Below are 13,626 nucleotides of genomic sequence, written 5' to 3' on the forward strand. Positions count from 1 at the left end.
TATGGCTTTGGGGGGTTCCCTCCCCCCTCTTTCACGTCTCCTTTATTTTCCTGCCTGGTGTGCCTGTCCCTGGAGTTTGATATCCCAGTCCCTTGCCCTTGCTCCCCATTTTGGGGGTCTGCTGGGCCCTGTCCCCCACACCCAGGGGCCGCTTGACCACCTCAGGCTTTTCGTGGTCTTTCTCTCAGTGTTGGAAGCTGGGGGCCGGGACATCATTCCCTGAGCCTCTCTGCCCAGGCCGGGCTGGTATCCGCTGGGGTTGTGGAAGGTTTCCAAGAGCCTTGAAGGGGAAGGGTGTGAGCCTAGCCCGAGAGGGGGCGAGGGAGGCGGCAGAGTGAGGGGGACAAACTCCAGATAACCTCTCAAAAACATCCAGCCCCACGGCTTAACCTGGGGAACCAGCTGGAGGGAAGCAGACTCACTGGGCCTCGTGACCTGTCTCCCAGACCAACCTGACCCTGGTCCCAAACCCACTCCTTACCTCAACCCCGGGTGGGGACAGAGTCGCTTTCAGAATCCTCGGTATTATTCATGGAAATAATCCCCCCGGGGTAGAAGGAACTTCCCACCTCCACTCCCACCTCCTCACAAGAACGAATGGTGTTTAAAGTTGAAATAATTAGAAGTATGATAAACACGGCCCATTAATGAAAAAAGAAATCAAATTCATCAGCCTAAGTGGGACCCCCGGTGGGACAAATGTTTGCCTTTAATTACGCAGGATAAACGCAAACCCAGAGCTGTTAAACAAGGACCCGAAGCCACAGACTTGAATAACTTGTTGGGTTATTGCAGACTTGGGTTTCTGCCCCCAATGGAGGCAAAAAGAAGGAAGATGCACGGGTGAGAGCGGGGAGAGGGGGCGGCTGTGTGGGTCCGGGTGTGGGTCCTAGCCCTGCCCCCTTGGGCTCTGTCGAGCAGAGGCCATTTCAGTCCTATAGTCCGGGCCTGGCGTTCAAAGGCATTCAGGCTGCCACAGCCACCCCGCCTGCCACCGCTGCCAGGCGCCCATCAGCCCAGCCCCACGGGGCCTAGAGCCTCAGGCCTGCACCCCTAGGGAACTGGATTGGGGTCCAGGAGAAGTCTGTGTTGCTAAAATCACTGTTAAGTCATTTACCCAACTTTCTGGGAAAGTGCCGCGTCTATGCCTGACTCCGGATTGCCCTCTTCTTGCCTCAGCTTAGGGATGCGAAAATTCAGGGCCTTCAGGCCACAGTGAGGGGGCTCAGGCTGCACCTATGTTTTGACAACCCCCCCCCCACCCTCACCCCGAGTGCCTTGGCCCCTTGCGCCCTTCTTCCCAGTACCCGGACCCTGGAAAGGGCACCAGGGATGGGAGCTGGGCCTCCTGCTGCCAGTGGGACTGTGACCAAGGGAGAGGTGGAGGGTGCTCCTCACATTCCAGGGTGGTCGGCGGGTTCCAGAGGACAGGCTGAGGGCTGGGGCGCTAGGGGTCCCCACGTGGAAACAGAAGCAGGAAAAGGTAGTGCTCAACGAACAGAAAGGAACCTCGGCTGCTTTGCCCGCTCTAGCCTTCAAAACGCCCCAGAGGCACCCTGATTCCTCCAGGGAAAATTAGCAGAGTCTCCTCACCAGGTTAAGGAAGTCTTCTAGGAAATTCCAAAGGCGAAGTGAAACAAAAATAAAATGTCTCTCCATTTAGGATCAAATAATAAAATAATTATACAGTGTGTGTGTTGAAATCTCTTCAAGCGAAATGGAAAACAAAATCACACCGGTGGTGAAAAGTGCAGAGTTTTTTCCCCGCTTGTTTTGGAGGCCCAAATAAATCAATCTCTTCTCAAAACTTGAAGGAGAGATTTGCTTTCTTCCTTAACACCGACCGGGCTCTGCCCGGGCTGAACTGGGAGCAGAGAAATCTCAGGCAAAAGACAGAGTGCTTAGAAGCTCCTCAGCATCCCCCCACCCCCAAACGGATTTTCAAACAGGTACAAGAGGCAAGTGGGAGGCCGAGGACGAGGACGCATGGAGGGGCCTCTGATCCACCCCTATCTCCTCGCCACACCGGCAGCCCAACCATCAGGGTTGCTCTCACATCTGGACATTGTACACGTTTGCACGCAGATGCTATGGAGGTTACCGCCTAGACACGTGTCTGACTAGGCGCTTAATTGTATGCACAGGGCCACACAGTCACTGTTACACAAAAATGTACTCCCTGCGATTCCCGCATCCCGAAGTCTGATAACCAGCACAACTGCTTTCTTGCCTCGCTGAAGCCAGCTAGTTATTTAACTTTGCCTCCTGAATTGAAACCAGACAGCAAACACATCCAAGAGAAGCTTTAGGAGGAGGACGGATGGGAGGATGTCTGTGGAGGGGGAAGACTTGCTCCCCACTTTATGGTGTGCTCCCAAGTTACCCAGTAAGTCGGGTTTCCAGCCCGAGTCAGGTCTGCTGTCGGCCCGGCTTACTCCAGAGTATCTCGCTCTTCCCTTACCGGCTAAATTCCTTTTTGAAGATCTTTGTTTTCCGTCTTCCTCCCCACCCCTTTCTTTCTTTCCCCATCTTCTTCCTTTCTCGCTATATTCACTTCTTTCTCTTTTTCTCTGGAATCCATTTGTTTCCTTCTCTTTTTCGGATTCTTTCTCTTAATTGTCGTCCTTATTTCTCTCTTCCTTCTTTACTATACAATTTATTCTTTACTCTTCTTTCCTCCTCAATGCTTTCCTTTCCTTTGACTTTCTCCCCCAGCTCTTCTTACTTTTCTCTGTTGCACCCAGCGGCCCAAGATGGGGAGAGCACCAGGCTCCGTAGCATCCCTCCCCAGCCCCGCTGCTCAAGCTTGGAGTTGACCTTCCCCCGCCTCCAGCCTTAACTGGCTCCTCACAAGGCGAAGTGTAGGGCTGTCAGCGGCTGGCAGCCAGGCCTCAGCAGTCGCCATTAGAGAGAAGGAAAAGCAGAGTCTGGGGCACGTCCTGACCGACTCCGATGGCTCCCTGAAGTGCCCAGCTCCAGAGCTTAGGTACCCTCAAGTCCATCACCCCAAAGGAACCTCATAAGCCAGGCCTGTCTTTGGAAAAGTTGCTTCTTCTTTGTAGTGACTTCCAGAGCTGAACATTAAAATAGCCCTTGTTTCAGTCAACTTGATATCCTGAGGCTGGAATTAGGGGAAATGAAGGAGTGGGGTTCCGTCAGTCCCATGTCGGGGGCAGATCCAAGGAATCACGAGGAGCAGGCTTAGCAGCCCAAGGCCACGTCTCTATACAGGCACCTTTGTTCTGCACACTCCTGGACTGCAGCCCACTGGCTTTCCTCTTCTCTCAGTCCTACAATCGCTGCAATCTCTGGGCAGGCAGTTCTTGTCGTTTTGAATTCTGTCTTTCATCAAACCCTTTGTGGACTTTGCAGGAGGCAGGGATGCGGGTTGTGTGCAGAGACTGCCAGCTTGGAGGTCTGAGTCAAGGTTATGGGTCTCCACTTGGTGCAGTGGGTTGAGGGTGCACAGGGTGTGTGTGTGTGTGTGTGTGTGTGTGTGTGAGAGAGAGAGAGAGAGAGAGAGAGAGATGCCTACAGGAGAACAAGAAGATGTGATGGAAAAGATCTGGTCCAGCTGACATCGTCCAAACTTTGGGGGTCTGTTAGCGTGTGTCTCAACAGCAGAGTGGCTGAGACTTTCCCAGCAGCCCCTAAAGCTGGGTCTAATGCGGGCCTCAGGAGTGAGTAATCCCTACTTTTAAGCCTTGTTTTGCCTTAGAGATGCAGCTCCAGACATTCCCCCCGACACACACACACCTTGGACCCCAGAACCTCTCTCTCCCCACCTTCCCAGAGATCCTGAGAATTCATTCCATGGCAAGACCAAAACTTTAATTTTTTTTTTTTAAAGGGAGGAGGAATCTTGTAAAACTTTTATGCCAAACAAAGTTATAAAAACTTCCCGGGCGTTGCCTTTTCCAAAGGTTTATATGAATAATAAAGAGTGCAGTCGCGTGCACACAGTTCTGGCGGGCTCTGAGCTAGGAGCCTTCAGCAAACAGCATTATCCAGCCCTGGGGCCCCAGGAAACCCCAGGGGCTGCCCCCTTGAGGGAATATTTGCTCAGAAAGGAATTGCCCTGTAGAATCCGGAGAGGGGCGGGGAGAGGGAAGGGGTGTTGCCCTTGACTCCCTTGAAGTTCAAAGTTCTTTTCTGCTCTGGTGAGGAAAAATCCCCTCTGCCTTCAACCCACTCGAGAAATCAGCCTCAGGTAGTTTCTCCTTCTCTGGTTGAGGAAGGGTTCCGGGTGTCCCCAACTCCGTCCACCTTTCAGACACCTGGTCTGTAACCTTCTTGCTTGTCCAAAGCAGAGCTCCCACCCGACCCATCTGGGACACCTAGAACCTGTGGGTTTTCTCTCAGAGGTGCTTGATGGGGCTTTGTGAACCTTCTTTCAAGGCTCCCTTGCATCACCATCCCCCAGCAACCCCAGGTCTGAGCGACAAAGAAACCCAAATCCAAGACTGGCCCCAACCCACTTTTCTTTTCAAGTCCCCCAGGTTCCGCCTGCACCCCCAAAGCCCATAGTGGGAGGGGGAGGGGCCCAGAATGCTCTCTCAGCCCACACCACTTAATACCCTTGTAAACTCCCACGTGCGCTATAAACTTGGATTTTTACAACCAACATTCCTCCTTAGCTCCAGGAAACTTTGAACTCGGCCTCGGGTTTATTTACTGGGGTGGGGGGAGGGGATTGGGGGTGCTGGGAGCTGAGAAAAGCAGGAGGAGAAGAGGGGGGAAATGCAGGCAAGGGGGTAATGGAATGGGAGTCTGGGGTGTGTTGGGGGAGCCGAAACTATCCACTGCGGGTTTGTTTACTATTTAGGGCGGAAGCGTTTTCTAACACAGGCCAGACTGGGTCGTTAAGGGCGAAATGAAACTGGGTTTAGAGGCGCGGGGGGGCGCTTTATGGCGGCGTCTAGACGAGGCTCTTTTGTTCCCAGGCAGCGCCGCGGCTGGAGGGGATTACCCGAAGAGGTTGAGCCCAGAGTGCCCCTGACCGGCAAGGGGGGCTGGACATCCCAGGGGCCCGGAGGTGGGTTTGTTTGGGGGGACAGAGACCTCTTTTTTTCCCCTAAGTTTTAGAGGGTCACCAAGGACTGGCAGGTTCCTGGGCTTGAATCCTAGAAGCTTTTGTGTTTCTTTCACTATGTCACTCTGCGCCTTCCTTCAGAAATCCTTCTAGAGCCAGGGACCTTTTCTGAGCTTCACAATACAAGGAAAGTGGTAGCTTTGGATTTTTAATATTTTCCTCCAAAATCAGGAGCCATTTGGAGATTAGTATTTTGCTTTGTAAACAGGTTCCTTCTATAGCGTTATCGTTTTATCTCCTTCCTATTTTATTGGAAACACAGCCGGCAGGTCAATATCCCTTATTACTGGTGGACAAACACCATACCTAGAGAAATCTCTCGTATTTCCGTGCATACGCATGAACACGTGCAAGCGCACACACACACAGAGGCTCCTCAGCTGCATTGCTGCTGACATTCACTAAACACCGAGAGTGGTTACACACCTTGGAGGATACAAGCTCTAGATGTGCATGTGGTCAATTTTACTCCATACTACAGGCAAAAACGTACACATAACATTCCTTTTCATGTGCACCCATAGGCATCCCAACTTAAATATTTGTGTGCAAGCACATGAAAGGATTGTGGGGCTGTGTATAAACCCGTTTGCCAATTTCATCTCAAGACCTACATTTACAAATTAGAGATTCAGATACCTCTGTCATAAAAAATGACAGAACCTAGATGCAATAGTCAGTCCATAGTCGTGGTGCTTTTTCTTTCATTCAACAGGATTGTTATTGACAAAAAAAAAAAATTTCTTTAAATTACAGAACAGTTCCAAAGAAAAGGGAAGGATGAGAGAATTGCTTCCGAATCTCAGCCCCCAAAGAACGAATTTGGAACAGAGACCACCAGAGTGCCCTCACTGAACACGCTGAAAGGACTATGGTTATCTTTATACAGAAGAAACACGCAGCAAATGTAGATGGGTGTGGCGACGGTCTCACAGGTTACCTCCTTCCCCAGAGCCCCACCCCAAGCCAACCCCTTACAAAACGAATCTCTAGGGCTTCCTACTCTGGGAAACCGACGCATAAACATCAGGGTGGCCAGCCCCAGCCTAGGGTCTTGTTGTGTCTGGAGGAACTGGCCATTTGTGCTTGAGGGGAAGGGGCCCAGCCCCACCTTCCCACCCTCAGGGACCCGCACAGGGAGGAAAGAGAGGGGGGGCTGGTTTTCCCCCCTCTCCTCTCCCTCCCTCAAAACTGTATAATAAAAATTCCAATACAGTCTTCTCATGGTGGGGGGGAGAGAAAAAGGAAAACCGAAAACCCTACCCCTCGACCCTACACGTTTAACTGCGACAGACGGAGACATCTGGCAGGAGGGCCGTGGAGCCAAGAAAATTCCTATAAATTTAAATTCGATGATGGTTACAATTAACTCCACAACAAACGTGTGCTTAGACGGAAAACGTTTCTGGGCATTTGGACGAGGTTTGAGCAGCACGTGAGAAAGGACAGCTTTGAGACTCACTGTGGAAAGTCCTCAGCCTAAGAGCTGGAGGAAGCTACCGCCACACTCCTGCCCCTGCCCGTGGAAAGGAAGGAGCAGGCCCGCTAGCTCTGGCCTACTTCACCTTCACATGCTCTGCCCGCCTGCCTCTTCCACCGCCTGGAGAGCACTGAGGGTTTTAAGAGGAGAGGGGCTAATAAAAGGATCAAATAAAATCATAATATTGAACAGAATGAAATATCTTTATTTGCCACCAAAAAAAAAAAAAAAGTCACAGCAATCCCTCTGGGACAGGGAGCGAGCTGGATGGGGATTGCACACGTACACACACTCACGCACATGGAGATGGGTGATTCCAATCTCATTCCAGGCCAGTCCTCCCCACACCCTCAGGGTAGAAAGAAATGCTTGTGAAATTTATTTACAAAAAATTCAGGCCCCAGCATAGGGGAGGCGCCCAATCCCATCTCCCTATTGCCTCTTCCACCCTAATCTTTTAAATTTTTTCCTTAACATCAACAAAAAAGGAGGTGACAGATGCATAGACTATAGCTATAAATTCATGGAGTGGGGCGAGGCTAGGAAAAAGATTAGGAAACCTCAATGCACCAATTAAGAAATTTCGAAAGAGGGTTCTACACCTTCAAGGGGAGAACAGCTAGGCTTGGGCGGGGCCTGGGCGTAGACGGAGGTAGGACACGAGTTTGCACACCTAACACCAGGTCAAAGGAACAGAAATTTCACAGCAAAGCGGGGTCACATTTAGCTGCCCCCTACCAATGGAGCCAGGTGGGGTAGGGATGGAAAGCCGGGGAAGTCTCCCCTCGCAGACCCGGTGTCCTAGCAGATCTTGTCACTTGGGCAAGGGAAGGCTTTTAGTTCAAGGATTGTTCAGTTCAGGCGCCCACGACTCTCGCCCCTCCCCCACCCAATCCGAGCAGCAAGACATGGTCGCGAGGTGTGTTTTCTTTTAAATAAAGAGTCTTGGCCTCGGCGCCAACGGTGTCCACTCGCCGTGGGTCAGACACTTTCCTTCACCCCCCATTCCAGGCCCTGTCCCTGTCCCACATGGAGTCAGACCAAGGTGAAGGAGGTTGTCCAGAAAGACGTGCGGGAAACGGCAGTGGGGGCCAGCCCTGGCCACAGTCCAGTTTTCCACCCGCGGAAAATAGGCGAGTTAGAAAATAAAAAATAAAAATAAAATAAAATAATTTCTCCCTTTCCCCCCTCCCCTCAAAAGGGCCCAGTCTGCGGTTACAGCAGAGGATTTCCCGAGAAATACTGCAGCCGGTCTCTGCTTAGTTTTTTTTCTTTCATCCTTCTGTTCTGAAACCAAATTTTCACTTGTCGGTCCGTCAGGTTCAGCATCCGAGACAGCTGCAGCCGCTTCTCTTTGTTGATATACACGTTGAAGAAAAACTCTCGCTCCAGTTCCCGGATCTGGAATTTCGAATAAGGGCAGCGCTTCTTGCGGGTGCGGGGGGCGTCTGGAGGGGAGGGGAGGGGGCAAGTGCGAGGAGAGGGGGAGAGAGACACGTGAGACCCGGGCGACCCCAGCCCCCCGGAGCGGCCGGCGGGGCCCCTCTGCCGGCCCCACCGCCGGGCAGCCCTCCCGCCAGGCCGGCCGGCTCTCCTCCCGCGGGCGCGGCGCTGGGCCGAGCCGCGAACCCCCTGCCTGGGCGGCAAGCGCGTCCCCCGTCCCGGGCCTCCGCGGGGGCCCGTGCCCCCTCCCCTCCGGCGAGGGCCGTGGCTGTGGCGGGGTCTGCGGGAGATGCGCGCCAGCCTCGGCCAAGTGCGTCCCCAAGGCCCCCCGCCCGCTCAGCCGCGCTCCTCTGCCCTCCGGGTGGCTCTGAAAACCCACCCCCTCTCCCCACCCCCAGAAATGTGGGGGGACCGCGGAGAACAGGCGCAAAGAAGTGTGATCCGGCGAGAGTCACTGGGAGGCGAGGAGGAAGCAAGAGAGCAGGCAGCAGAGACACCCGAGAGCCGCTTCCGGGGGCCCTGGCGCCCCAGGACGCCCGGCGGGCCGCTCCTTCCCCGCGGCCGGGCCAGGCCGGCGCAGAGGCCGCGGGCCGCAGGGAGACGCCAAGCCCCAGGCCTGGAGCAGAGGGGAGCCCTGAGCCCGCCTCGCCCCCACCCCCTGTCGCCGCTGACCCTCGGGTCGCTCCGGGCCCTGCTCAGGGACCCGCCAACACAGAGTTTGAACATTTCAAAAAATAGTTTTTTTTTTTTTTTTTTAAAGAAGCAGGGCGGCCCTGGCTGGACTCCCCGGGCTCCGGCTCTGCTCCATTGCCTCTCTCCTCCACCACTCCCCCTCTCGGAGTTTCTCCCTGTCTTTCCCTTGCCCTCCCCTTTCTCCCCCTCCACCCCTCCCCTCCCTCCCACCCCCAACCCCGGCCGCCGGGCTCCCCATCCTTCCTTAAATGCTCCTCTAAGTTCACGATCAAAGTTAATATTGCCCGCGATGGTGGCGCTTTAAAAATTTTCACAGACCGAAGGAGATAACGGAGAGGGGGGTTCACCCGGTTTTTCCAAAGGGCCCTTTTCCCTCCCTCCCCACCCCTTCTCCATCGTAAAAAGTCGAGTCGTTGGGAGAGAGGGCTTTGTAGGTTATAATAAAATCCTTTGAATGCTTATAAAACTCCACATAAAATTGGACTGACCCAAAACACGAGGCCGTCCCCGCTCCCCTCGCCTCCCCCCTACCCTCGCTCGCCCTCCCTCCCTAGCTCCCTCCCTCCTGCCCGCCTGTTTCCCGGCCGCTGCTACCTACTGGGGGCGGCTCCCTTGGCCGGCTCCTTGGCCGCCGAGTGGGCTGAACCGGACGAGCTGGGATTCGTGTTCTCCTCCTCGGCCTCGGCCTCGGCCCCCGCCTCAGCCCGGGACGCCAGTCCCGAGGCCGGGGGCGCCTCAGGCTCCCCTTTGGCCTCACCCTTGCCCGGGCAGGGGGGCTCGGCGGGCGGGTCGCCGCCGCCGCAGTAGGCGTTGTCGAAGAAGCGGTCAAAGGCTTGGGGCAGGACGCTGTTCTTGTTGACTGAGGAGTAGAAGCCGGCGGGGGCGGCGTGCGGGGCGCTGGGGTGGTGGTGGCCGCCGTAGGAGCCTTCGTTTTTCATGAGGATCTCAGTGACGGTGGAAGGAGGCAGGCACTCCCGGTGCATGAGCTCGTCGGCCGCCGCATAGCAGGAGGAGTAGCTGTTCCGGGGGTGCCACTTGCCGGAGGGCTCCAGGCCGTATGAGACCTCTCGGACCGGGGGCACTTGGGCCGGGTAGGGATAGGAGATCTGACGAGAGGGGGCCTGGGGCAGGAAGGAGGAGACCGTGGAGAACTCGGGCACGTAGTAAGTGCAACTGGGCAGATAGAGGTTGGAGGCGCAGCTCCCTCGCTCGCCGAAATCGGCGCCCCTCTCCTTGCGCGACGGCGAGCAGAAGTTGCCCAGGTTGACCGAGTTAAACATCGTTCTCTTCTGCCGGCTCCAGATGGAGGTTTTGGACCAGGTCTAGCGAGGGGGGAAAATTTGGGAAGGCGAGATGACGCGTTATCCGTCTTAGTCTCTCTCCTCGAGCACGTGATCCAAAGTAGATATTGTCATATATCAGTTCGGAGCACTTCGCAGTCGTAGGAGGGGTTCTCTCTTAGGTAAGATGGGGACGTTCAGGCGATTGGTTTGCAAACACCGCAGAAACATTATGAAAATCAATTGCAGATTTGTATTCGTTTTGCTCTTGACACTCCCCTCCTCTCCATTCCACAGAGCGAGCAAAGGAGGAGAGAGAGGGTTGGGGTGGGGTGGGCGGTGGGATGGGCGGGGGCGGTGGCTAGGAGGGGGTAATTGTATTTTTTTCTAGCTGCTGCTCTTTTTTTTTTCCCCAGGATTGGGAGAAGGAGGAGGGTTCTCACGTATGGGGGTCTTGCCTTCTCCCTGTGATCAGCCCAAGACAGAGGTGGGGATGAGGACCTCTTTCTCCGCTGCCTGATTCCTCCAGAGACGTGAATCTTTCCCCCCAACTCTCAGGGACTCTTACCCCACCAACCCGAAGAGAGTCAGTGCCTGTTTACAAGAGTTTGAAGAAGTCAATTCTTTTCCTAGCCAGGGCTGGTTATCCAGACTCGCTTTCCCCTCTGGAGGGACTCCCTGGAAGGGTATCTGAAGTTTCCCAAAGGTGAGGCGGCCCAGCAACCAGCCAGTGTCCCAACTTTGTCTGGCTTGCTGTGCTGCCGCCGGCTAGGGACTCAGATTAGTCATAAACAGTGGTAAGCAGTGAGCCAGCCGCCCAGCCGGTGCCTGGCGAAGTCTGGGAAAAACCTTCTCTAATGTTGTGTTAAATATTTAGTATGAGAGAGTGGCCCTGGGTGAATATTTCATGCCTGCCTTTATTGTCAATCAATGCACAGAAAGCTGCATCCACAGTGGCTTTTAAAATTTCAACCTCCAAGAAAAAGGTTGCAATGAGAGTCTTGGTCGTATTCTCTGTTGGGGCCCCTTTGGATTGGGTGCTCAGTGTCAGCTTCTGCGCAGTAAAGAAGCCCAGTGTTGGGTCTAGGTAGGATATGATGGGGGATCTGGGTTTGGGGTTGATATTCTTGAATGATTTGGGTGGACAGTATAGATCTCTGCGACAGACCAGCAGGGCAGTGGAAGGGAACTGAGGACCCTGGCGGGCTGTGCAGGGCCAGGGGCCACTCCCTAGTGGAAACCCCCAGCCCCACTCCTCCCTCCCCAGGGGTTGCAGCCAGACCTCGGTGGGTGCCTCTTTGCTGTTTCTCAGCCCTGCCCTGCCCTCCTCCACATCTACCAGCCTCCTAGATGGGTGTGACCCAAGGGGTGGGCTCAGTGGTTCTGCCCTCCCTTGCCTGCCTCCCTTCCCTCTGGGCACCACAGGACACATCTGGATAGTTGAAAATCAGTTTATTGATGGGTTCTGGACTGGGTACCAGAGCAACTGTCCACGAGCAGAAATCAACCGTGCATCTAAAGAGGAGCCAGCAGAGTATGATCTATTCTGTTCGGGTCCGAGGGTCAGAGGAGGGATGAACTGAAGCCCCCACGGACTTAGTCCATGCACTCTTAGGAAAAGCCAGAAATGGCCCAAACTCTCTTTTAACCCCTAACTCATGGTTAAACTTGGTTTCCACTTAAAAAATATTATTTGTATTTGATTTTTCTTGATGAGTTACAGAGGCCCCAATACCAGACAGGGAAGATACAAAAAAAAAAAAAAGATACCTTGACTCTAGATACAACCCCTGCAAAGTCATTCTTTCCCAACCCTCCTGCCTCCTCAAGACTACTTTAGTGCAACACCTGGGTTGGGACAGCCTTAACCATGGGTCCTGTTCTTGGAGTGGCTCTGGCATACCCAAGGGTAGGCCTCTGGCTTCCCTTTACCCATTCTTGGCTGGGCACTGCTTCCTGAGCCCTCCTTTAGTTCTGGCCAGATCTTAACTAAGGGCAAAGAGGAGCTAGACTGGAGTTTTGCTAAAGAGTAAGCTGCAAGAAAAAAAAAATGTTGCTTTTCCTCTTTCCTCTACCCCTTTTTATAGGGTGAACTGGGGCCAGCGTTTTTAATTATAATGATGGGGAACTATGGGCTATGGCTTTTATGGGGTTCGTGCTCTCCTCATTAAACTCGAATTTATTGGAGGCAAAATGCTCCCCAAACAGTGATAGGAACTGGCAAGAAGGAGGTGAGAGGTACCCTTGCAGAGGTGTGGATGACGGCTCAGTCTCAGCCCGGGCTTTCCCCACTTCCCCCCAGGGCCGTGCTTCCTCCCCCATCCTGGCCTCCAGGGCGCTGTGGGGCCCAAGCCCCCAAGGCACCGCCAGGGCCGACAGTGGGGAGGGGGTGCACTTCCTGTGAGGAGACAGCTGTGGGCCTGAGCACTTGAATTTGACCACCAAAGTTTATTCCAGGGCCACCATAAAAGTGAGCCAGGCGGCTGCAAGGAGCTGCTGGCGGCTCGATTTCCTTGAAACAAAAAGAAAGGCAAGAAAGAATGTCAAAGGAGTCGATGTTCAGGAAACTGTGAGGTCTTCCAACAGAGGTTTCTGAACATTAATATTCGTCTCCCTAAAAGTAAGGCACAAAGTTCAAAAAAACGTTTTTTCTAGTTTTGGTCTGACTTTTAATTTTTCAACAGCTTAGAAAAAGTCCCCAAAACAGGAGGTTGCTACTGGGGTCAAGGAGAGAAGGCCGTGGTGGCTGAAGTCAGGAAGATATTGGTGAGCAAAAGTGCCCAAGGCATGGGCCAGTGGCCTCCCTGCCCAGTCCTAAGTCCAGGCCACCCTGAAGCATAGGCTAGCCACCTGCCCCGGCCTGCATCCCTGGGCATCAGTTCTTTCCCTGAAGTGAGACCCCAGATCACTTCTCAAGAGCCTTGGGCAGCCTCACTCCTCAGAGTGGAGGTGGCTGGCTTTCCCCTCATTTCATAGGTGCCTATAGCCTCTCCTACTGGAGACCCAGATTTCACTGAAATCCTCCTCAGCGGGGCCATCCTGCCAGCCCCACTGAGGCTCTGGGTGGCCTCAGTCAGCACTGTCTGCCTGCCTGGCGGCTAGCGGGCAGCTGCGGTCTGGGTAGCTGCCTCGGTACTCTGGCCAGGGCTGCGACAGATACTAGCACCCTTCCCTTCCACACACAGACACCAGAAGCGCCTTCAGAAAGGGGCAGTATCTTCGGAACCCAGCGCAGCACCCCCCAACCCAGTACTGGGCCCCCCTGCAGCTTGTCCATCTCCTGCTGAGGCTCAGGAGAGAGTGGATTGTGGTGGGGGAAAGGGGCCCACTCCAACAGATCAAGAACTGGGAGGAAACCTCAGGTTGGAGCAAGGGGCCCCTTAGGGCTCTCAAGCCTGTAAGATCAGTCTCTGTAGAGTCAATAAAAAGATAAGCAATCAGCACATGGACTCCCTTCGCGGGTCTGACGCTGCAGGGCAGGCAACGGTTGCATCCTTTTGGGCACAGCTCTCTCCTTTAGAGCAATGCCACTGATTTTAATAATCCTTTTAGTGTGCTTGGGGATTTTCAGGCCAGTGGTTTATCCTGCACCCCTAGACACCTCACACCTCCAGCCAGGGAACTAGAAAGGAAAGGGA

General features: G+C 54.1%; 1 protein-coding gene and 1 long non-coding RNA gene across 3 annotated transcripts; one reads left to right on the top strand and one right to left on the bottom strand.

Moving 5' to 3' along the window:
• The first annotated feature begins 4,125 nt into the window (after nt 1-4,125).
• On the top strand, nt 4,126-6,763 carry LOC138435732 (uncharacterized). Its single transcript, XR_011255210.1, has 3 exons — nt 4,126-4,210; nt 4,944-5,035; nt 5,849-6,763. It is a non-coding gene; the product is annotated as an uncharacterized lncRNA (long non-coding RNA).
• On the bottom strand, nt 6,752-10,099 carry HOXC11 (homeobox C11). 2 transcript variants are annotated; one of them, XM_069580712.1, is made up of 2 exons: nt 9,307-10,099; nt 6,752-8,020 (listed from the first exon to the last, which is right to left on the bottom strand). In XM_069580712.1, the coding sequence occupies exons 1-2, from the start codon at nt 9,986-9,988 to the stop codon at nt 7,788-7,790; spliced, it is 915 nt and encodes a 304-aa protein (XP_069436813.1). In that variant the 5' UTR covers nt 9,989-10,099; the 3' UTR covers nt 6,752-7,787. The 2 variants fall into 2 exon arrangements, with proteins under 2 accessions (XP_069436813.1, XP_069436812.1); XM_069580711.1 differs by having other exon boundaries at nt 9,303-10,062.
• Between the last annotated feature and the right edge of the window lie 3,527 nt (nt 10,100-13,626).

The sequence above is a fragment of the Ovis canadensis genome, chromosome 3 (assembly GCF_042477335.2).
Source record: "Ovis canadensis isolate MfBH-ARS-UI-01 breed Bighorn chromosome 3, ARS-UI_OviCan_v2, whole genome shotgun sequence".
Classification (NCBI taxonomy): Eukaryota; Metazoa; Chordata; class Mammalia; order Artiodactyla; family Bovidae; genus Ovis; species Ovis canadensis.

What these genes read in the sequence shown, in the direction of transcription:
- HOXC11 (XM_069580711.1), bottom strand. Translation starts at nt 9,988, where the DNA reads ATGTTTAACTCGGTCAACCTGGGCAACTTCTGCTCGCCGTCGCGCAAG. An exon ending in AAGGGAGCCGCCCCCAGTAG is followed by an intron (nt 8,021 to 9,302) that starts GTAGCAGCGGCC and finishes CCTCCCCTCCAG; the next exon opens with ACGCCCCCCGCACCCGCAAG.